Raw genomic sequence first — 20,710 nt, forward strand, 5'->3', positions numbered from 1 at the left:
CAAAAACTACTTGGAAATGCTGCTTTTAATAGGGGTTATAGGAGGCGGTGATTAAAACATTAGTGTTACATCAGAAGGGCCCAAGATAAAGTGTCAACATTGAGTTACATGTTGATCCCCTGGGTGTATTCTGTATTTCTGCAGCAATCATTAGAGCCCAACAGGTCCGGTCGCCACATTAATCTCATCATAAGTGTGTAAGCCTTTTTTACGCCATCACCTGCACCCTCTCGTCTCTCCACCTTATCACGCTCTCTCTCTCTCTCTCTCTCTCCTTCAGAGTGCTTCGCTTTTCTGAACTCCTTAAGGGTGTCGTCAGTCTCCCCCTGCACGCCTTGCACACTGAGGGTGTGGGTGACTCGAGTGCCAGGAGAGCTTTGAATAACAGAGAGGGAGAGGGGGGAGAAATAAAAGGAATAAGCACCACGAGCCCCTCAGTCTCCCAGCAGCAAAGAGAAGACACAGGAATAACCATGCCTGAGCCAGTCCCTGCAGGTATGCAGATCCTTTTTGTGAAAGCATAATTCAGTGTAATTAGTTTGGAGTTTTCAGTGGTCATGTTGATGTTTGGATTTGTTTTTGCCCGACTCGGTTGGAGGTATATTTGCAATAGTTATCTAAGACTTATCTGAGGATGATGCAGAAATTGGTGATGGATTGTGTAAAATATGTTTTAATGAAAATGTTGTTTATCTCTCAGATTCATTTCTTGAAGAAAAAGAAACATGACGATCTGATTAATTTGAATACTTGCATATATATATTGTGTTGAAGAGGGTATGCATCTGTGAAGAGCATGATGCCTGCCGTTATGGCATAAGATACAAACAGTTGACAATGTGGTTGAGATGAAAGCGGATTAGTTTAATGTTCAGTCTTAACACTCCAGGGAAACAAGTGTGAGCTTCAAGGGCATCAGGCTCCGAAGTTAGGACCCCTGAGACCCACATTAGCAGTTTGCAGCAATAATGTTTTCTGTCCAACTGAGGGAAATAAAAAAATTATATCGAATTTAAAAAAAATATTAAAATATCCACTTTTTAACATATTACACAAAAATTTTGATATCACAATGACAATTAGCCAAACTAAAGAAATAACTGTTTATTTACAAATATCCAACATTTTCTAAATCTTACCATTTATGTACCTTTAAGTGACAGTGGCTGAACAGATTGAGGCGTCTCATGTAGACACATTTTGCCTCTTTTGCTCCTTGTTGTTATCGCTCCACGAGGAATATTTGAAAGCTCATAAATAATCACATAACCAGCTGCTATGACATCATTAGTGTGTTACTGACATCAGCCTAGGGGGCGCCATCTCGCTGACTCAATTGGGAAACTTCCACAAACAGTCGTGTCAGTACAGCAGGTTCAGGTAAACACTGCTGCCTGCAGCTATACATGTACTATGTCTGGAGCTAATACTATATCCCCTTTGAATACAATACTCGCAGTGGAAATTTGTTTTATTGGGTCGCTATGACTCTTACCTGAATTCTCACTTTGACGGTTTTAACTTTTTTCTTCCCAGCTGATAAACATTTAAACAGGATTTAAAGTATTAATTTCCTGTTTATAGCTTGCTGCTGAAAATACATTTTAAATACATTTAAAAATATACTTTCCTCCCATAAAACTGCCGTTTGGCATTCTTGGGTGAACACTACTTTCGTCGTTTGTGGAGCTGCCCATTTTCCACTTTGACCCTGTGTGGCTCTAAATCACTGACATGGCAGAAACTCAAGCTAAGTGACAGTAGGATGAGTCTGTTCAAGCAGATGAGTTTTACAAGCCAGGATGGTGGGAAGTGTTGAGCCCAAACGCCTGCGTCTCATTTCTACTCCAATCGTCCTGTGACAGTAGATCTAACTGGCTTTGCTGGACTCGTTAGCACAGTCTTTCCTAATTCTGCTGTGCACAATTTGGATCTTTGTCTCTGTATCCGTGACCGGGCTAATCGCTTTTGCAAATCCAAGTTAGGCCCCCTTTTTATTTTTAGCCCAGAAACATAACCAGGCACTGCCGTTATTCACCATATACAGCCGTGGAGTGTATCCGGGTAACACGGATACCATCCAACATCCCTTACTGTATGTCTGCACCTCCCACCGCTCTCTCTTTCCAAGTCAAACTCGGTTGCAGAGCTTTGAGTATGAGGGTCGGATAACCGGCCACTGGGATTTCAAACGGCTGACGAAATGGGAAACAGAAGTGGCAGAACTTATTACCCACTCGGAATTAATTCAATTAATGGAGTTTAAATGTTTTCTGTGACGTTTCACTCGGCAGAAAGACCACGCCTTCAGCTAAAAATAACCAGTAGCCCCCAACCTTTTCCTCTCCGTTTTTATTTTTATTCCTCATAAGTTCATAGAGTTTCACGGTCCTGAACATATCAGATTTTATCGTAACCCCCGCACCGTCCCTCCTTAGATAAATCATTACATGAATGGTATCCATCACACGCACCCAGAAGGTTCAGCGGCAGAACCGATGCCCCTCTCTGAATGCGATTTCACTCCAGTGCACTCAATCAAGCGCGTGACAATTTTCTAGTCTAGCGGTTGGAAGCGATGATGTGACTCATGGTCGTAATTCATGTCATCGGGGGGGCGACCTGATGAAACACTATGAGGGCAAGTAAGTAAAACTGATCTGAGAAGTTTATCCAGTGGCCCGACTTCGCTCATCCTACGGAGGATACAACCACCTGAAACCGTGAAATGCAGAAACTGAGATAGACAGGAAAACCCATCATCAAAAATCCAACACAAGATAAGATGATAGTTCCCACCTGCTGCCACTACATTAATGATGATACCTAAATATATTACAAGGGAAAGAAAAAGTAGATTGAACCTAAAATTATTGAACATTTACAGACACACTTTTTTCTGGCATGCAGACTAAACTTGTGCTCAACCTTCTAAGTATCAAGACGTTTTAAATACAAATATTGTATTATGTTCCGTCTATTAAACGTATCCCACAACTGAGCTCATCACGTTCTTGATCCAAAACTGAGAAAATAGTGCGTGAAAAAGTAACAGTTTCAATAATTCATTTATAGCAACATATATAAGTCACATGAATAGAAGTTTCTTAAGGAGGCAGAGAGATGTTCTAAAATTTGAAAATGATATCATGAAGCAGATGAAAAAGAGTGATGTGCTGCTGAGATATCTACATAAACTTTGTTGCCCGGTGTCTGTAGCGGGCCAGAGATCTTCAAAGGTTTGATTAGGTCAGGTTGCCATACCTTGTTTTATGCCGAGGTCATTACACACACCGTAAATCAAGCTGTTGGTGGTAAACACGGCGACGTAAACTAACAAAGATGACCTGCAGCACATCCACTGAGCTAAAAAACAAAACGGTAAAGACAGACTACAAACGGTACAAAACACATGCACGACTCATTATGCTTCCAGAAATAACCTAAAAGGTAACCTTAGAGATCCAGGATATAATACTACAGAGAGCTGCAAAAGAAAAGAAGGAAAATCTCCCAAGGAAACGAGCAAACAAACAAAACAATCCACTAATTATCCGTCCACAACAACTTTGACGACGTTGCCAACGTATACGAGCCCACAGACGGTCTCCGAGAAGGGCGTTGCAACTGTGAGGAACAGCTGTTCGGAAGACGATTAGCCTGCTTTATCGCAAACTTGTTGAAGATGATCAAGATTCTCACCCCGAGTGGGTTGATTTAGCAGATACTGATGCAGATTAACGCTCCATGCAGGTGTTAAACCCTCTCATGGGGAGTGTCAGTATTCCCTCCGAAGCCTTGGAGTTTGCACATTTTCTCTCGAGCTTTGTTGCTCTTTTCTTACATTGACAATTGTCACTATTGTAACTGTGATGTAAGAAGTCATATGGGCTCAAGGTAAATGCACACAGGCGACGTTGCAGCATTAAATACAATGATAATAAGACATCAGCTGGGTGAACCCAGTCTGTATACACTGCTGTTTGAGAATAGATGAAGAATAAGTTACATGATAAACCCTTTTTCTCTGACAGCCACCTGAACACAATGTAACTCGGCAACGCTTATTTTAGCAAGTAATTTAAGACGAGTCCTTAGTGACCAGAAAAGCAGGCAAGGTCAACTTGGTCGACTATTCAAGGAAACGGTGTGATACTTAAAAGAACTTGGCATGACTTCAGGAAGGTCATAAGACACCGTCCCTGGCCTTTAGCAGCCACTGCAGCGCCCCCAGGGCGACGCCCAAAGGAGCTGGCTAGATATCATGCCTATTTCAGTTAAGAATTTCCTTTTACCACTTTTAGGCCCTCAACAATTACACCCACGGCGCCACACTTAAATCAGAAGTTTGTCCTCCTCTATAGAGTCAATTAGGGGCCACAAAAACACATCTCACCAGTCGGTGGAGACGGTAAATTTGTCAAATAATTGGGGGATGAAATTATCCTCAACTAACCGAAATCTGGGTCATATTTGTGCCAGAGGTTACACGGCTAAAAATAAATTTTGAAGGTTGTCATTTTCGATGAAGCCATCAGTTTCACACAGTTGGAACCAATCATGTATTCAAAGAGAATATATGGTTCCACCATGGGTCAAACCCCGAAGATCAACAACCCAAATAACAGCTATGTTGTTAATGTGTTCAAATAATCTAATTGTCTCCTTATTCTGTGTTTAATCCTCAGATAAACCGGAGGAGGGGCAGGGTAAGTCAACTCCTCCTGTCCAATCACACAGCGACTTCATTACACGTCACTTTTGGTCACATATCGACTTTATGAACTCTCCATTTTCACTGAGAAATATGCTGTACTGTACATTATCTGATGACTGAGACGGGTTTACTCAGCTGTCCCCAAATGATGTGAAGCGCACTGACAGAAATGCTTTGGCTCCCGCAAGAGTTCATGCGATACCGCTCTAGATTTCATGTGTTGCACACTGGTGCAGTCTATTTGCTCAGCTGTTGGAGCATATTAAATATACGGGTTCTCCAAAAGATGGCTACCATGGTATTACATCTCATTTTCCATGTCTAACAAAAATCCGTTAATTTTAGCCCCGGAGGAGCTGACCGACGAGGGTGAGGGACAATGATTATTTTTTCCCCCTACCCCCATATTGTATTTTTGTGTGATTCCGTGCATTCAAACGGTGGTTATATGTGACATGGAGTGGGGTTTGAGTTGAGTGTTGTGCATTTAAGCTAATAAGTCAGGGCAATTATCTGAATAATGTAGAACAAGTGGGGTTTTTGCTCTGGATAATAAGTTGAGCAATTACGGAGTCAAGGCGACAGGGCCTATAAGTCAATCACACCACACAAGACAACACCAAGCTTCAGTATGTACGTATTTTGTATTTTATCACACCAAACTAAGGTCAAAAGTCAGCGACTACACTCACTCCGCACATATACGTTATTCATGGGAATCCATCTTGTTCTGTTGTGTTGCCGTGTGTTGATGACCAGCGTAAAAAAGGGAACCAATGTTCTCTTTTTGATCTCGAGTTGTTTAGCATGTTGGACTTAGATTGTAGAAATGATGGCAAGTCAGGCCATCCGTGTGGATTTCAATATACACCGACTAACTGCAACCGGATGTATTTTCCACATCTGTGAAGGCTCACAATGACCTTTGGGTTCACCGCATGGGAAGTCTGAGCAAATATCCACTAATGGTCCCCGTTTATGCGTTTTGGTTGAGTTCATACGGAGATGTTCCCTAAATTGAATGTGGTCCAGGTCTCATCATTTGCCCGTTTTCCAATCACTTAACCATGGTTTGAAATTGCCAGCCAGAGGAAGACGGTATGCACCTCTCCGTCAGGGAATAACACGATATATTAACTTTCTCCTCAGCACACTTAATTACGACAAGATGTAGTGAATAATTACAGCCATTCATTTTCCTTAGATGCACTCCCAGCAGACGGAGGTAAGGAAGAATCCTCGACGTCGAATGTTCTGGTTTCATGTGTCCGTCTATATAATCCATCTAATGTATGCACGTATACAAGTGCATACATGAGCCCCTCAGTGTGAAAATATTTGATACAGTATTTGGTCTCAGTTGACCTGCATAACCTTTAGTTCTATATTTTTGAACAACCCCCAAAAAAACGCATGAATTCATATGCAAAATCAATGTCTTTAAAATAAATAAATATGCTGCCATGACAAACATTAAATAAAAAGGATGATACATTTCATTGTGAATGCCTTATGTAAGTAATTGCTGGACTGATATGTACATATACTTTATAAGTATATGCTATGTGTTCATTGAACCTGGGTTTGGTTTGCTTTGTAATGCATTGTTGAATTTCCAGATACAGTAGAAAAATACATATATTGTATTTTAAGTTCTGGTTCCTATGAGTTTTATTCCAAGTGTACATCTATTTCCACATGGACCATTTATCTATTATTATTATTATTTTTATTATTATGTGATGGTGCATGGTGCTTCTGTTCTGCGTTTGTTTCGTGGTCTCCGTTGCAACGGCGAGCGTTTGCTTCCGAGCTGCTTTTTTCAGTTAAGTTTGCTTCCTTGTCAGCAGATTCAGACGGTGATGGGGATGGTAAGGAAAGTGCAACGTTAACAGAGACGTGACTGTTGATTATTTACTTTTGCTCTTCCAAAAGTATGGTTTGAGTGTTTATAACATGATGTCGAATTTTGGGTATTATGTGCTAGTCGAGACGTCACATAATATTTAAAGTGTCAAGTGGACCTATTATTTTGAAATCGACTACTTCAATTTGGACTGAAATGGCGGCGTGAAAATGTCTTTCTACCAATTATTTTCAAAATGTCCATAGTTATTTGCAAGGCTTCCTTGGCTCCTGTGAAAACACGGTTCTTACTTTGCTCTGTAGGGAACTTTAAACACTTTCTTCCAATTGTTGTCCTATTTAAGTACAGATCTCCTAGCGGGATCAAAAAACATAAAATGTAATACGTATGCTGGGTGACTCTGCTTGCTTCAGGACTCAAAATCCTTGCTGAAGATCCCCTTCAGATCCCTGCAGCTCTGCCAGTAGTAGTGCTCAGAATAAGCCATACCTTAGGTATTATCTATGATCTATTTTATCAAAAGAGGGAAAAAACAAGCAGGCAAATGTGATCTCATTTGCAGTTTAGTGTCATTCACCTGTGTCCCTACCGCTGCTACTATGTCTGTAGGACCCCCCCCCCAAATCTGAAGAGCACGCTGCCCACCCCGTCCCATCTGTGAGCTATGATACCAGCTCTCTTTCGCCTCTGTCCCTCTGGCAATTCAAACAATGAGAGGGGAAACACAGCTGTGCTTAATGTGTAAAAGTCAACGTGGAACAATGGCAGCTGCTGCTGCCAAAACACCAAGTGTCATCTGATTAAATGATACGCATATTAACATTATGCTGCACTCGGCAAGAAGAGCTCAAGTAGTGAGGTCATCTGATCATATCATAGTCAGCACATCAAAGTGGCACAAGGAAAATACTTATTTGGTCACGTCTCACCCTTTACCTGAAGGCCAAAGGCCTGTAGATGGTTTCCTAACTAAACCACGGTTGTTTATCACAGCCGGGCAGCGTGATTCTAAAGTCGGCCGTCTAATGAATGTTGGGGTCACACCATCACTCGGGTTTCACAAGTGAAATTCAAGGGCTTTTATTCGTGTTACAAAGCTGGCCCCGTCTGCTGTAGGTGGACTGATCTCGGGTGGATTAGATGGAGAAGGGTCATGGACATATCAAGAGAACCGGGTGCTAATTCCTTGTGGTCTACGTGTCAGGTAGCTGCTGAGCCTGAAGGGAATCCCTGACATTAACAGTATTTTCCCCCCTGCTGGGACAACAGTCCAAATCCTTCTGTGAGGCACATTATCACATGAGGAGGAGACGTCTTCAGCATTCCTCGGCTCAGCAGGGTATGCAATGGACAGACTCCTCCGAAAGGTGATGTGGCTGCTGTGTGCCATCTCGCCAAGGTTGGCTGGAGACCTGAAACATACCCTGAAATACGGCCCACTGAGCAAAGAGAGGTCAAGCGGCCAGCGGGGGGTGTGGGTTTTCAAATGTTTAGTTTGGTTCGTGCCCTGGATGTCACCCCAATAAATTATTTATGGAATCAGTCCCATGATGCTCCTAGAAACCATTATCTCTTCTTAGCAGGTATTAGTGCACATGAATTCCCATGGCTGAGTATTGGACTCCACTGGCTCCTCCTGCAGGACGGTAGCATCGGTTGCCCAGAGGGATGAGATGTATACTATTCTGCAGATGTTGCAGACTGAGCTCAGTGCTAAGCCGCGACACATATAGTGGAGAGAGAAGCAGCGCATGATTAGAGGAAAACTGGAGCGTGAAACAAAGCAGTAAAAAAGCGCTTAGCTCGGGGAAACTTCTCACAATAGAAACACCTTGTAGTTGTGGATGTGCCGCCCACAGCTGTTTGTCTTGGGCAACCTCGGTTTAGCAAAATGCCAGTTTTACACGGCTAGGGGATTTTCATCCGACTTTTAACGAGTTGGTAGCACGGCTAGCATGCTAGGCTTAATCCAAAGACGGCAGCTGAGGAAAGATCACAAGGGAAACCCGAGGAGACTTTTCTTTGGTCAGAAGTCGGCCTAGATGCCAGACCATCCACGTCCAATTTTAGCAATGGGAACAAGGCTTATACAAACAATCATCGGACATTTACCCTGGTTTAATGAAGATTAAGTCGAGTTACTCTAGGGATATTAATTTAATGACAAAGAATCATATGTGCTTATTGTAGCAAGGCTGTTTAAAGTTGGGGTCACATGCTCTCTACGGAGTAAAGTAATTGCCATCTCAGCAACGAGGAGCCTCGCAACATCAGTCCGAATGAAGTAATCATGATGATTTCAATTGGTCACAAGCTTGGTGATTAAAAGTGCAGTAATCCACACGTTTGATTACTTCATGTTTTGATTGATAACAGTCACGATCTTGATTCCGTTTTTTGGTTTGTATTTCACTTGTGTGGTGTATTAATGTAGACATTCTACAGAATTATCGTTCTGTAATTGCTGTTCACGTGAGTTGACACCGACTTATGGTACAGTATAAGTGCAAGCCGTTATACTTCCATACGTTCATCAGGGATGTTTGTTTTTCCCAGAGAAACCGAGCCCTGAAGAGGAGGGTAAGGCTGAGCAGGAGGGCACAGAATGGGACTGTGATTGATGTACTGCATGCAAATGTGGTGTTATGAAATGCAGATGTATGCATCCTATGTGTCGTCACGTTAGCGAACTGTTATGCCGAATAACAAACATTTTTTTCCAGGAACAAAGTATGAACTGAGGGATTTTTTGAGTATGTAAAACTAAGCAGGGGATATGCACTGTGTAGTAAGACTTCAAGTTGATGCATTGTTTACTGATTTGCACCCTGAATGCTAAGTCTTTGATATGGATAGCAAGGCTATGTATGGAGGCCAACAGGTGCACTCGACCTCGCAGGGAGATTTATACTTAGCACAGGCAGAGTTCATTAATGGATTCTGGACTATCTAATTGGTTGCGATACTTTGCCAAAGCTATTATGTGTCACTGGAACTTCTGCCTGCCTGAAAACATGAAACAAATCCGCATCGCACTCCTGTCCTTGTATGCAAGTGTTTTTCTAGTTAGACGACTTTGTTGTTTGTCCGTACACGTTGATATCTCATTTGCTATAATTTCTTTACAACTATATCTAGCATTTGTTAAATATGTATACTTATTATTTGATTTGGGGCCATATTTTCAAGCGAACAGCTTAAAATAGATGAAGATTGAGGAAGAAAAATATTGCTGCTCTACTGGCAGTGTCCATACAATACAGTTTCTCAGTCTTTTTACTCAGTCAACATGGCTAATTGTGCTAAAAAGTAAACTTGTAAAACTGCAGGACGTAATGACGCTTGTGATAAGCAAGAAAAACAGTAAATACATTTGATAGGAAGATACGCCTGAACAGCTTTTGATACATAGCTCTGATGTAGCTTTAAAGAAAATGCTAGTTTGCAAGAATGATAACTAGCTAGAGCTAAGCAGGTAAATGCACAATTGTCTTTATGTCAGTATGTTGTACATGTTTGCATAAACTGGTTTCCTGTCATACTTCCCCTTCTGTCTTTTCTGCTGTTATTATCTAGCATCTCATATGTATTTTATGTGCAGTCTGTGTGTGATTCAAAAATGTCCAAGCATTTTACCGTTGCACATTGGTTTGTTGCACACTGTGGATGTTGCCAATGCCCCCCCAGCAGAGTAAGTGAACTTTCTCTCTCCTTCTCTTCAGAGCCCGTCTCGACCGAGCTCACTGGGCTCTTCGTCGAGAAGCCACAAGAAAGCATAACCGCCGTCGCAGGTTAGGAACGCAAATCGATCAATGACGGGAATCAGCAGCGGTCCACAAAGTGTATGTTTTGATGTAACGTGACTTCATTGGTGTTTGTGAATGGCAGGAACTGATCTCACCATCATAGCCAGGGTCGACTCGACCACCCTGACAAGAAAACCCACCATGAAATGGCTGAAGGGAAAGTGGCTGGACCTTGGCAGCAAAGCTGGAAAACACATGCAGTTCAAAGAAACATATGACAGGAATACTAAGGTTTGTGTTCGGAAATGTGATCATCTTCCTTCAGAAGTAACTTAAAGGAGTCATCACCCGGAAATCGCAATTTCTCTTGTTAAAAGATGCATATCTGTGTTTGACCTCAGTTGAAACTTGCCTGAAAGGCTGGAGTTTGAAAGTGGCGCCGTTTTTTCGCTTCTGCTCTTTTTCCGAACAGGAATAGCACACAAGGGTGTGCATTCCTAAAGCACGAGATTTTGATTCTGCGCCTTCGGTGACGTCACCGTGGCGGCTACTTGCATAAGCCCACCCCTCTTTCACCACCCAACCCCGCCCCGTCCGCTACCTGAAATCGCCGAAGCGCCGCCATTATGTTTTGGAGTCTGCATGCAGGCAAGCCCCCCCGGCTCTGTCCTTCCTGCGGCGAATCAACGCGCGCCTCATTACATATTATACAATGCACATCCGGACCAGTCAAAACCTCGCGCGTAATCTCGCGTGATAAAATCGCGGTACGAAAAAGGGTCAGAACAAGCTCAATGTTTGATTAAATTATTTTTTTTTTTTTCTAATAAGTTTTACGAATTGATCCAAAGCGATCCAAGGGGGGCTGGATACGTATAAAACCAGGTGATGACTCCTTTAAGTCATTAAACAATATCACCGCCCCCCCTCCCTCAGATCTATACCTACGAAATGAAGGTCATCAAAGTGGTCCCCGGAGACGTCGGCGGCTACAGGTGCGAGGTAACGGCGAAAGACAAGTGCGACAGCTCCACCTTTGAGATCACCGTTGAGGGTGAGTGAAAACGGACGACGCCAATGCCGCCAACGGATTCCATACGCGCTGATGTTTTGATCCGATCCGGCTCTAATGTGCGTCCTCTGCAACTTCTCTCGTTACAGCTGCCCATGTGGAGGAGAAGACAGATATTTTGTCTGCCTTCAAGAGAGCGTAAGGGCACATGGGTTTGCATTCCAGCTCGCATTTCACTATACATTAATACATAAGAGGGAACAGCATACAGACTATTTATAACGCGTATGTGCGAATGTGCCGTTCGGCACAGGTGGTTTGTGACAGTAGAGTAAATTGAATGTGCCGTGTCAGAACGTATGCCTGGTCTTGATTACCCTGCTTTGTATACTGTGTATCCTTTTTCATGCACACAGGGATGGTGGAGAGGATGATGGAGATCTGGATTTCAGTGCTCTGCTTAAAGCCGCAAAGAAGTGAGAAGTTATTTGCTCCCAGTGTTTCCTTAAAAGAAATGTTTTCGCTGATCCAGTACCAATTGCATCCATAACCCTTTTCCCTTGGCTGACAGGAAGAAGAAAAAGGAGGAGCCCGAGATTGATGTGTGGGAATTGCTTAAGAGTGCCCATCCCAGCGATTACGAGAAAATTGCCTTTGAGTATGGCATCACTGACCTGAGGGGCATGCTGAAACGTCTGAAAAAGATGAAGGTTGTCGAGCCCAAGCATAGTGAGGGTAAGTATGGTTTAACCTCAGGGGAGATGGAAAGGGAAGTACAGAAGGGGAGGGTACCATGAAACTGGACAGAAAAGTAAGGAGACTTTGATGAGTTGCCGATTCTGACTCCCCCCCACCGCCCCTTTTTGCTCGCAATCCCAGCTTTCCTGAAGAAGCTCGACTCTTGCTACTCTGTGGAAAAAGGCAAGAAGATCGTCCTGAGGTGTGAGGTCTTCGATCCAGACGTCCAGGTCAAATGGTTGAAGAACGGCCAGGAGATCAAACCATCAGCAAAGTACATGCTTGAAAGCATAACCACAACACAGCACTATAACATTCGCTCACACAACGTTTTTTTTTTTTTACCCACCATGCTCGGCTCCATGCGACAAATTTGCTTAATTAGACCATGTTGGGTCGTATCACCATCAAGCCTGGTTGGACATGGTGGGCAGTGTTTCAGAAATAGCGAGCTAAAATTATGTGCCACAACGTCATGCTCAGAGAGGATGCTGCCATCAGCACATTTTATTTTTAGGTGGTCATAAGGAGCCTCCAACAGGGTTAGAGGAGCAGTGTGCAAGATTTGGTGGCAACAAGCGGTGAGGTTGTAGGTAAAAAAATTAAAAAAAACTGAATACTGTTGCTGTACAGATCTATGGCTCCTCTCTAGAGCCAATGTTTGTTTTGTCTGTTCTGGGCTGCTGTAGAGACATGGTGGTGCTACATGGCAGCCTCCATGGACGAGGAATCACTCCCTATATAGATATGAATGGCTCATTCTAAGCCAACGAGAAACCATTATTAGTTTTAGGTGATTAGACACCAATGAAAACATAATGAACATTATATTACAACAGATCCCCTAAATCTTATGCCTCATGTACACCAATGTACAATTTTCCATTTATAGGCTTTCAGTGGGATTGCACTATGTAAAAAATAATATATTCATAATTACATCATCTGAATTGATAACAAGCACATAACGTACATTTCTCATATCAATGATATCAGGGAATATCATTTGAAGGCTGTGGTTGTATTTTTCTAAAACTTTACCATTCAGTTCAATGGGGTTAACAAATGTGTTTATTAAGGACACATTTATACTTTATGATTTCACTTGTACAGGTATGCTCATTTTGAACCAACGTTTCATTAAATGAGAAAAGTACAAAAAAAAACATGCTATGTATTGATATTATTAGACAGAAGAAAATATATGCAATCCCTGGAAGCCTACAATTGTGTCAAAAAGACAACGGGTGAAATGCAAAGAAATTAGTCCTACTAAATGACACATCAATGTGTCGGCGGGACGCGTTCGTCGTCGGTGCTGTAGTCTCCCACACTCTGGACTGTTTGTGAATACACCACCATTTGCCGGTTGTCACGGAGAACCAACGGCTTCAACAGCTGACCGCACGCAAAACTGACGAGACTACGCGAGCGACCATATGTCTACTAAGTTTACAACGTGCGTAAAGTCTCGAGTCCAAATAAGGAACACACCTGTCAATCGGCGTTTGCAACAAACCCGGAAGTGACGGGCGCTGCAGCCTACAAAATTACGGTTTTAAACGTTTAAGACCAAACCATAAACACACCTTTCATTATTGGCGTCTGTCGCTAACCCGGAAGTGGTACGACGCTGGGAAACAAGAGCTGCAGTCTACAAAATGATATTTCCGTTTAATCGGTTTTCATGAGCTTTTAAAAGTTTAACACCAAACAATAAACATACCTGTCGCATGTGGCGTTCACGGCGCCAACCATTACGCGGTAGGACCCCAGACAACAAGAGGTGCCTGTGCCTATGCCTGTATATATAAAGTATGTGTGTTTGTCCTGTTCTGTGAGTGGGAATTCAATCACACATAAAATGGGTCTGTCTGTTGAACACCTTATGTTAGGGCTACATTTGAAACCTATAATCTATGCCCCCCTACAATATGATTATTAGAATACAGTTGTGCATAAACATCACTGGCTTGATAAAGGAATATGTTTAATCTATTTGTCACTTTTCAAGGTACATTATGGAGGCAACCGGGAACGTCAGAACGCTCACCATCAATAGGGCGACCCTGGCTGACGATGCTGCCTACGAGTGTGTGGTTGGCGAGGACAAGTGTTTCACCGAGGTGTTTGTCAAAGGTGCAGAATCTTTTTGTTGTTGTTGTTGTTGAACAAAAAGCTTATATAGTGCATGTGAGTTCAAAAAGCTGACTGTCCCTCTCTGATCTGCTCAGAGCCCCCTGTGACCATCACCAAGCTGATGGATGACTATCACGTGGTCGTCGGAGAGAGAGTGGAGTTTGAAATCGAGGTGTCGGAGGAGGGCGCCCACGTCATGTGGTCAGTATATGTGACGACGTTAGGCTTTAATTCCATACAGAATAAAGCAGAAGTTTATACAGCTCCACTAGTTCTTATATTCTAAACAGAAGAGGCCTTGTTTTTGTGTGTTTAATAAATTGTTAGTTTCAAAGATTTATAGAGGCCATAGTTTGATGTCAGTGTTTTCAGCAGCTTTCATACACTCACCTCCATCATCATTGTTTATTTAAACCCTTCACTTGCTTTTAATAACAGCTTCTTTTGCAGAAATAAGAACAGGTTCCATCATTTCTGTTCATAATGTGGAAGCACAATCTTTCTTTCACTCAGTCGTAGATTATGAGGATGTCATCCACAGCAACGTACAGTACATGCATGCATCCACCCCCATTATAAAACACTATATGTAACCTACTGCTGTGGTGAAAATCACTGCACTTTTGTTCAAAGAGGGCTGACCTTCTCTGTGTACACTGTGAAGCTTTTGACAAATATAGTATGCTTTATGTAGTCCACCAAGCACAGACTCTTTTCCCCATTGATGAATGTAAAGCCCAGTCATATTTTCCAAGGCATTTTTTTTTTATCTGAGAGTTGTGAGCAACATCATAATACGTCCATATAGATTTACATTATTAAAATGAAATAACATACATTTACTTTCTCTTATTTTCCAGGTTCTTTGAGGATATTGAGCTCCACAAAGACGCAGAATCTGCAAAGTTCCGCTTCAAGAAGGATGGAAGGAAGCACACGTTGATCATCCTGGAGGCAACGCTGGATGACATTGGAATGTACCACGCTTGGACAAATGGGGGGCACACCAAAGGAGAGCTTGAAGTGGAAGGTACCACTGGAAAATATAATAATATAATTAGTTTTTATCTCATTTTTAAGTGATTGCAGAATTTATAAAACATCTGAAACTAAAAACGAATCATTTTATACGATAGCGGTTTATTTTAGCTTTTTTTTTTTAAAGGATCAGAGAGCAGACTTTATTTTGAGTGTGTTTTCTGTCATTTAAATGCAGTGCTGAGGATGCAGCTGAATTTAACAGCTGGCCCGAGGGCGTAACGCCTCCCTTTTACAAACAAACTAACAAGTCATGGCAGTGGGTGTCGAGATGTTGCCATCATGAACCATATCCTCCCTCTACCTCCACACGCATCTTCCTCTCCCGCCTGATCTGTTCTCTTATGTTTCTTTTCGACGTCTTATTCAGAAAAACAACTGGAGGTGTTGCAGGACATCGCTGATCTGACGGTTAGGGCGACAGACCAGGCGTTGTTCAAGTGTGAGGTGTCCGATGACAAGGTCACAGGAAAGTGGTTCAAAGATGGAGTGGAGGTATTGCCAAGCGAACGCATCAAAATGACTCACATCGGAAGGTACAAGGACGTATGAATGTATTCAAAAGCATTTTTAAGGGTATTTGTCATGACTCTATTTTTCATGTTTTTTTCCTTGCGTCACATCTTTGTTGCTTGTTTCAGGTTTCACCGGCTGATAATTGATGACGTGAAGCCGGAGGATGCTGGAGACTACACTTTTATTCCTGACGGATATGCTCTGTCAATTTCTGCCAAACTTAACTTCCTGGGTGAGAAAAGAAAGAGTGACTACAGCGGCGCTATCATACACACATGAATCATCAGCAGCCTACATAATATTGTCAACTCTGCTTTTCTTTTTTTTCTCTAAAAACAGAGATTAAGGTCGACTATGTGCCCAGACAAGGTAGGTAGACTTAAATAACCTCACTTTTTATTTAATCTCCATATCTCAAACCCCAATTCCACCTGCACTCTCTTCGTATGTTGTCCATTAACTAGATCCTCCAAAGATCCACCTGGACACCAGCGGAAACATGGTCTCCCAAAACACCATCATCGTGGTGGCGGGCAACAAGCTCCGTCTGGACGTGGAGATCACGGGAGAGCCGGCGCCCACATGTGTTTGGTCGAAAGGAGATCAAGTAAGGATGTGACGCGTAACGAGTCATCGGGCAGAATATCGCATATGAGTTAATATGATCATAACTTAGCTAGCACACAGACAACTTCAACGTGAAAGGACAAATGTTATTCACCAGCAAAGCACCAATGATGCTGGAAGGTCAGGCTAACCTATCTGTGCAGCATAGTTTTTTTTTCTGTGTCTCTTTCACTGGGCTTCAGTTAAATGCTTCCTCACCAGAAAACAAAACTGCTGTTCTGTTGAGATATGACCCAACCAATGGGAATGTCTGTGCCCACAGGCAGTGAGGGGCACAAGGGTGCAAAGGACAGACACTGTCCCTGATGTTTTTTTGGTCAGGGTGCCAAAGTGAGTTTTTTTATTTTGTTTTGGAAACAGGATATATCTGTGTTCCAGAGGGATGTATTTTTTATTTTGCTTCAATGTCACATCAATATAACGCTTTGGAGAGCAGCTCGAATGCCCTGGTGATTTACCCCGAAGCCTTACTTTAGCCAGTGTGCTTCCTTAGGATGAACCCTGCTTCTAACCTCACACACTGTAGAGGCACCCCTCTAGTTCCACCACTCTACAGCAGAAACGTTTTATACAACCCTGATTAAAGAAAACCATAATATGTGTATTTTAGTGTCATGTTAAATGCCACAAAAATTTTGTGGAGGAAAAAAAAAAGGCCTGTTTAGTTCGGTCTGGCTGACCCAGATTTCCCGGTGATGCACGTCAGCTGTACCATGCGGGCTTGAGTGCAAAATGATCCTTCATGGTGCTTAGACGCTGCAATTTTCCTGTTTGTCAGATCATTTCAGAGACCGAGGGCCGCGTAAGGGTGGAGGCCAGGAAAGACCTGAGCTGCTTCGTCATAGAGGGGGCGGAGAGGGAGGATGAGGGCAACTACACCATCTGTGTTACCAACCCGGCTGGAGAGGACAAGGCCATGCTGTTTGTGAAGATTGTGGGTAAGTGAGGATCGTCAACCGGGAGTAACCGATGTGCCGATGCAATCAAATCTTTGTATTTAAAACGTTTCATCTTCTCTTAGATGTGCCTGACCCCCCTGAGAACGTCAGATGCACATCAGTGGGAGAGGACACTGCCAACATCATTTGGGACGCTCCTGTGTTTGATGGCGGCGCACCACTCAAAGGTAAAGGAGTCGCTTTTTTTGGGGGGGGGGGGGCGTATGGGATATTAATGACGTTTCTATGTGTCCTAAATCCCTGTTTTCCTTCATTAGGTTATCTCATGGAGAGGAAGAAGAAAGGATCCTCCAGATGGACAAAGCTCAACTTTGACGTATATGAATCGACCACATACGAGGCTAAGAGGATGATTGAAGGCGTTATGTACGAGATGAGGGTGTTCGCCATCAACAGCATCGGCATGTCTCAGCCGAGTCTCACCTCCAAACCCTTCATGCCTATCGGTACGTAGAGCAGCCGCCTTCCTCCCCTTCAGTCAACCCAGCGATTCTCAAGAGTCTCTATTTCTTTCCATCCGCAGCCCCAACTAGCGAGCCAACGCGTCTGTCTGTGCACGATGTGACAGACAGCACGTGCACCCTGAAGTGGCTCGCCCCAGAGAAGATTGGTGCCGGAGGCCTGGATGGCTACGTTATTGAATACTGCAAGGAAGGAGGTGATGAGAATGAATGGCTATAATAATATTACAATGAATATATCTCATGAGAAAACGAGAGGAAACAAGCCCACTCACTGTGATTTCTCTTTTTGTGTTTCAGACACTGAGTGGGTGGTGGCAAACCAGGAGCTTTGTACGAGGCAGGGTTACGTGGTGCGCGGCCTCCCCGTGGGAGAGAAGATCAACTTTAGAGTGGTGGCGGTAAACATCGCTGGACGGAGTCCCCCGGCCTTGATGGCACAGCCCGTCACCATCCGCGAGATCATGGGTGAGTCAGTCAGGATCAGTCGACACGAGTCAAAAAGTTATAAAAACAATGTCTAGTGCTTTTTATAGTTTATGTAAAAGATATCTTATTACACTTTAGACTGATGCTTAAGACTATATGTCTTTTCCTGCTTTAGAGTATCCTAAGATCCGCCTCCCGCGTGAGCTGAGGACAAAGTACATCCGGAAAGTGGGAGAAAAGATCAACCTGACCATCCCCTTCCAGGTTAGAAACAAACCTATGAAAATCTGTGTTTACATGTACTACGTGTACATGATATACACTAAACTATAACAAATATAGGCATTATATCTTTAAAGGGAGTCTGTCTACAGGTGTTGGGTAGAACTACTGCATATGTGAAAATATTTTATAAAGCCTTTTTGTGGCTCCGCAGAGGAGAGCCGCATTGAATAAAAAAAAAAAAAACGTCATCTCTGGTTCTGCTGCATCGATTTTGATATATTTCTTTTAATCTCCATCGTTAGTCAGTGTTATGGGAGTGCAATATTCAATTGGGGGCGTACTCTCTTAATGAGAAAAGCCAAATTTTATTTTCCTACCATTATTTATTGCAGGAGTGCCCTTTTCATGACCCAGCTTAATTTAGTGAGAAGAAGCAGATTCTCCTTTTCCTGCAAACCAGTAGCTTACAACGTACACAGGGGTCGGGTTTCCTGCGTGTACTTTTTAGTGTTCAGCTAATATATTACTAGGTACCGTCTACCGCATCAGATTTTTTTGATATTGTGGCATTAATCATTGGCACGCTTCTGTGTCACGCAGGGTAAGCCACGTCCCGTCGCAACCTGGTACAAAGACGGTGAACCCATTGACCCCAAGATGGTCAACGTCCGCAACTCCAACGTGGACAGCATCCTCTTCATCCGCTCCGCGGAGCGAGAGCACTCTGGAACATATGAGCTGGTGCTACAGATTGAGAACATGGAGGACAGAGCCAGCCTTGTCCTCAGGATTGTGGGTAAGATCGTCTGGTCTCTCACTTGTTCGGTGAGAGTTCTTCAACTCAAGAAATCAAAGAAAATGAATAAAAATCACAACTTGGACCGTCTGTGATTCATCACGACTGAAACGTGCTGAACACTTGACATTTAATCCACTCAGATAAACCCGGACCCCCTCTGAACCTGAGGGTGACAGACGTCTGGGGCTTCAATGCCGCACTGGAGTGGGACCCCCCCAAGGACGATGGCAACTGTGAGATTACCGGATACTGCATTCAGAAGGCCGACCTGAAGACCAAGGTGAGGGAGGAGGAGGAGGGGGCCTGCAGCTCAACGACAGTTGGACTATGTGTTTTTATTTCACTGGTTTCCTCTCTTCCAGGACTGGTTCACCGTTTACGACCACAACAGGCGAACAAACTGCACGGCGTCCGACCTGATCATGGGCAACGAGTACATGTTCCGCGTCTACAGCGAGAACCTCTGCGGCCTGAGCGAGGAGCCGCGCCATGGCAAGAACACGGCCATCATTGCCAAGACAGGTGGATTGCATTTTTACACCTACACTAGAATGTTCCCACATTTACGCCTCTGATTTGTGGGAGTTGACCGCCGTTGCCCGCCCTTTTTCCATAGACCTGGAGCAGAAGACACACCCCTACAAGGAGAAGGACATGTGCTGCCAGCCCAAGTTCACTCAGCCCCTGGTTGACAGAGCCGTAGTGGCCGGTTACAGCACCGCCATCAGCTGCTCCGTCAAAGGCTTCCCCAAGGTGATCATGGCGTGTTAAAATAGCCGGTGGAGCGTGAGACACAGGAAGCCAATGGCGCCGGTTCTCATAAGCAAATTAAATATACAAGCAAGAAAATCTTCTTGCTGTAATCTGAGAATTCCATTTTTAGCCCCTGATTATTTATTCATTTGACTTTTTTTTTTTCATGTCTCAGCCTAAGATTGTTTGGATGAAGAACAAGATGGTCATCACTGACGATCCCAAGTTCTTGATGCGGAACTACCAGGGAGTGCTGACCCTCAACATTCGCAAGCCAGGCACCTTTGACGGAGGCAAATACACCTGCAGGGCTGTTAATGAGCTGGGCACGGACGAGGTGGAGTGCAACCTGAATGTCCGACGTAAGAACAGAGGGGCTGATGGGAAGGGTGGATTTTTGTAGTTTGAGTACGATATGAAACACAATACTTGCCATTCAGTTTGGACTTGTTTCAACACAATCTAACCCTCATCCTCTGACCTGTCGTCCCACAGCTGCCGTGGACCCGGAGAAGAAGTGAGACACCAAACAGCAAAAGAATGTGAAATGACATGAGCCAAACAGGACGAGTGCACACCGTCAAAGATGAATCTAATAAAACGTAGTGATGCTTACTATAAATAATTGTTTGTTTTTATTTCTGTCTAAACACTTTTTACATATATTCTTGTAATCACAAATAT

The 20,710-nt window shown here is 43.4% G+C and overlaps 1 protein-coding gene across 3 annotated transcripts; it reads left to right on the plus strand.

The window, feature by feature from the left end:
* Positions 1-354: 354 nt before the first annotated feature.
* LOC311032718 (myosin-binding protein C, fast-type-like) lies at positions 355-20,651 on the plus strand. 3 transcript variants are annotated; one of them, XM_084039700.1, is made up of 30 exons: positions 355-495; positions 4,689-4,709; positions 5,922-5,942; positions 6,568-6,588; positions 10,307-10,375; positions 10,473-10,621; positions 11,267-11,384; positions 11,492-11,540; positions 11,759-11,818; positions 11,914-12,077; positions 12,222-12,354; positions 14,095-14,219; positions 14,315-14,420; positions 15,080-15,249; positions 15,628-15,793; positions 15,899-16,005; positions 16,113-16,142; positions 16,238-16,380; positions 17,179-17,338; positions 17,422-17,526; positions 17,617-17,805; positions 17,883-18,017; positions 18,121-18,288; positions 18,425-18,513; positions 19,075-19,270; positions 19,414-19,553; positions 19,636-19,795; positions 19,890-20,026; positions 20,202-20,388; positions 20,522-20,651. In XM_084039700.1, the coding sequence occupies exons 1-30, from the start codon at positions 474-476 to the stop codon at positions 20,545-20,547; spliced, it is 3,366 nt and encodes a 1,121-aa protein (XP_083895826.1). In that variant the 5' UTR covers positions 355-473; the 3' UTR covers positions 20,548-20,651. The 3 variants fall into 3 exon arrangements, with proteins under 3 accessions (XP_083895826.1, XP_083895827.1, XP_083895828.1); XM_084039701.1 differs by lacking the exon at positions 6,568-6,588; XM_084039702.1 differs by lacking the exons at positions 5,922-5,942; positions 6,568-6,588.
* The last annotated feature ends 59 nt before the right edge of the window (positions 20,652-20,710 follow it).

The sequence above is a fragment of the Eutrigla gurnardus genome (genome assembly GCF_963514095.1).
Source record: "Eutrigla gurnardus genome assembly, chromosome: 22".
Lineage (NCBI taxonomy): Eukaryota > Metazoa > Chordata > Actinopteri > Perciformes > Triglidae > Eutrigla > Eutrigla gurnardus.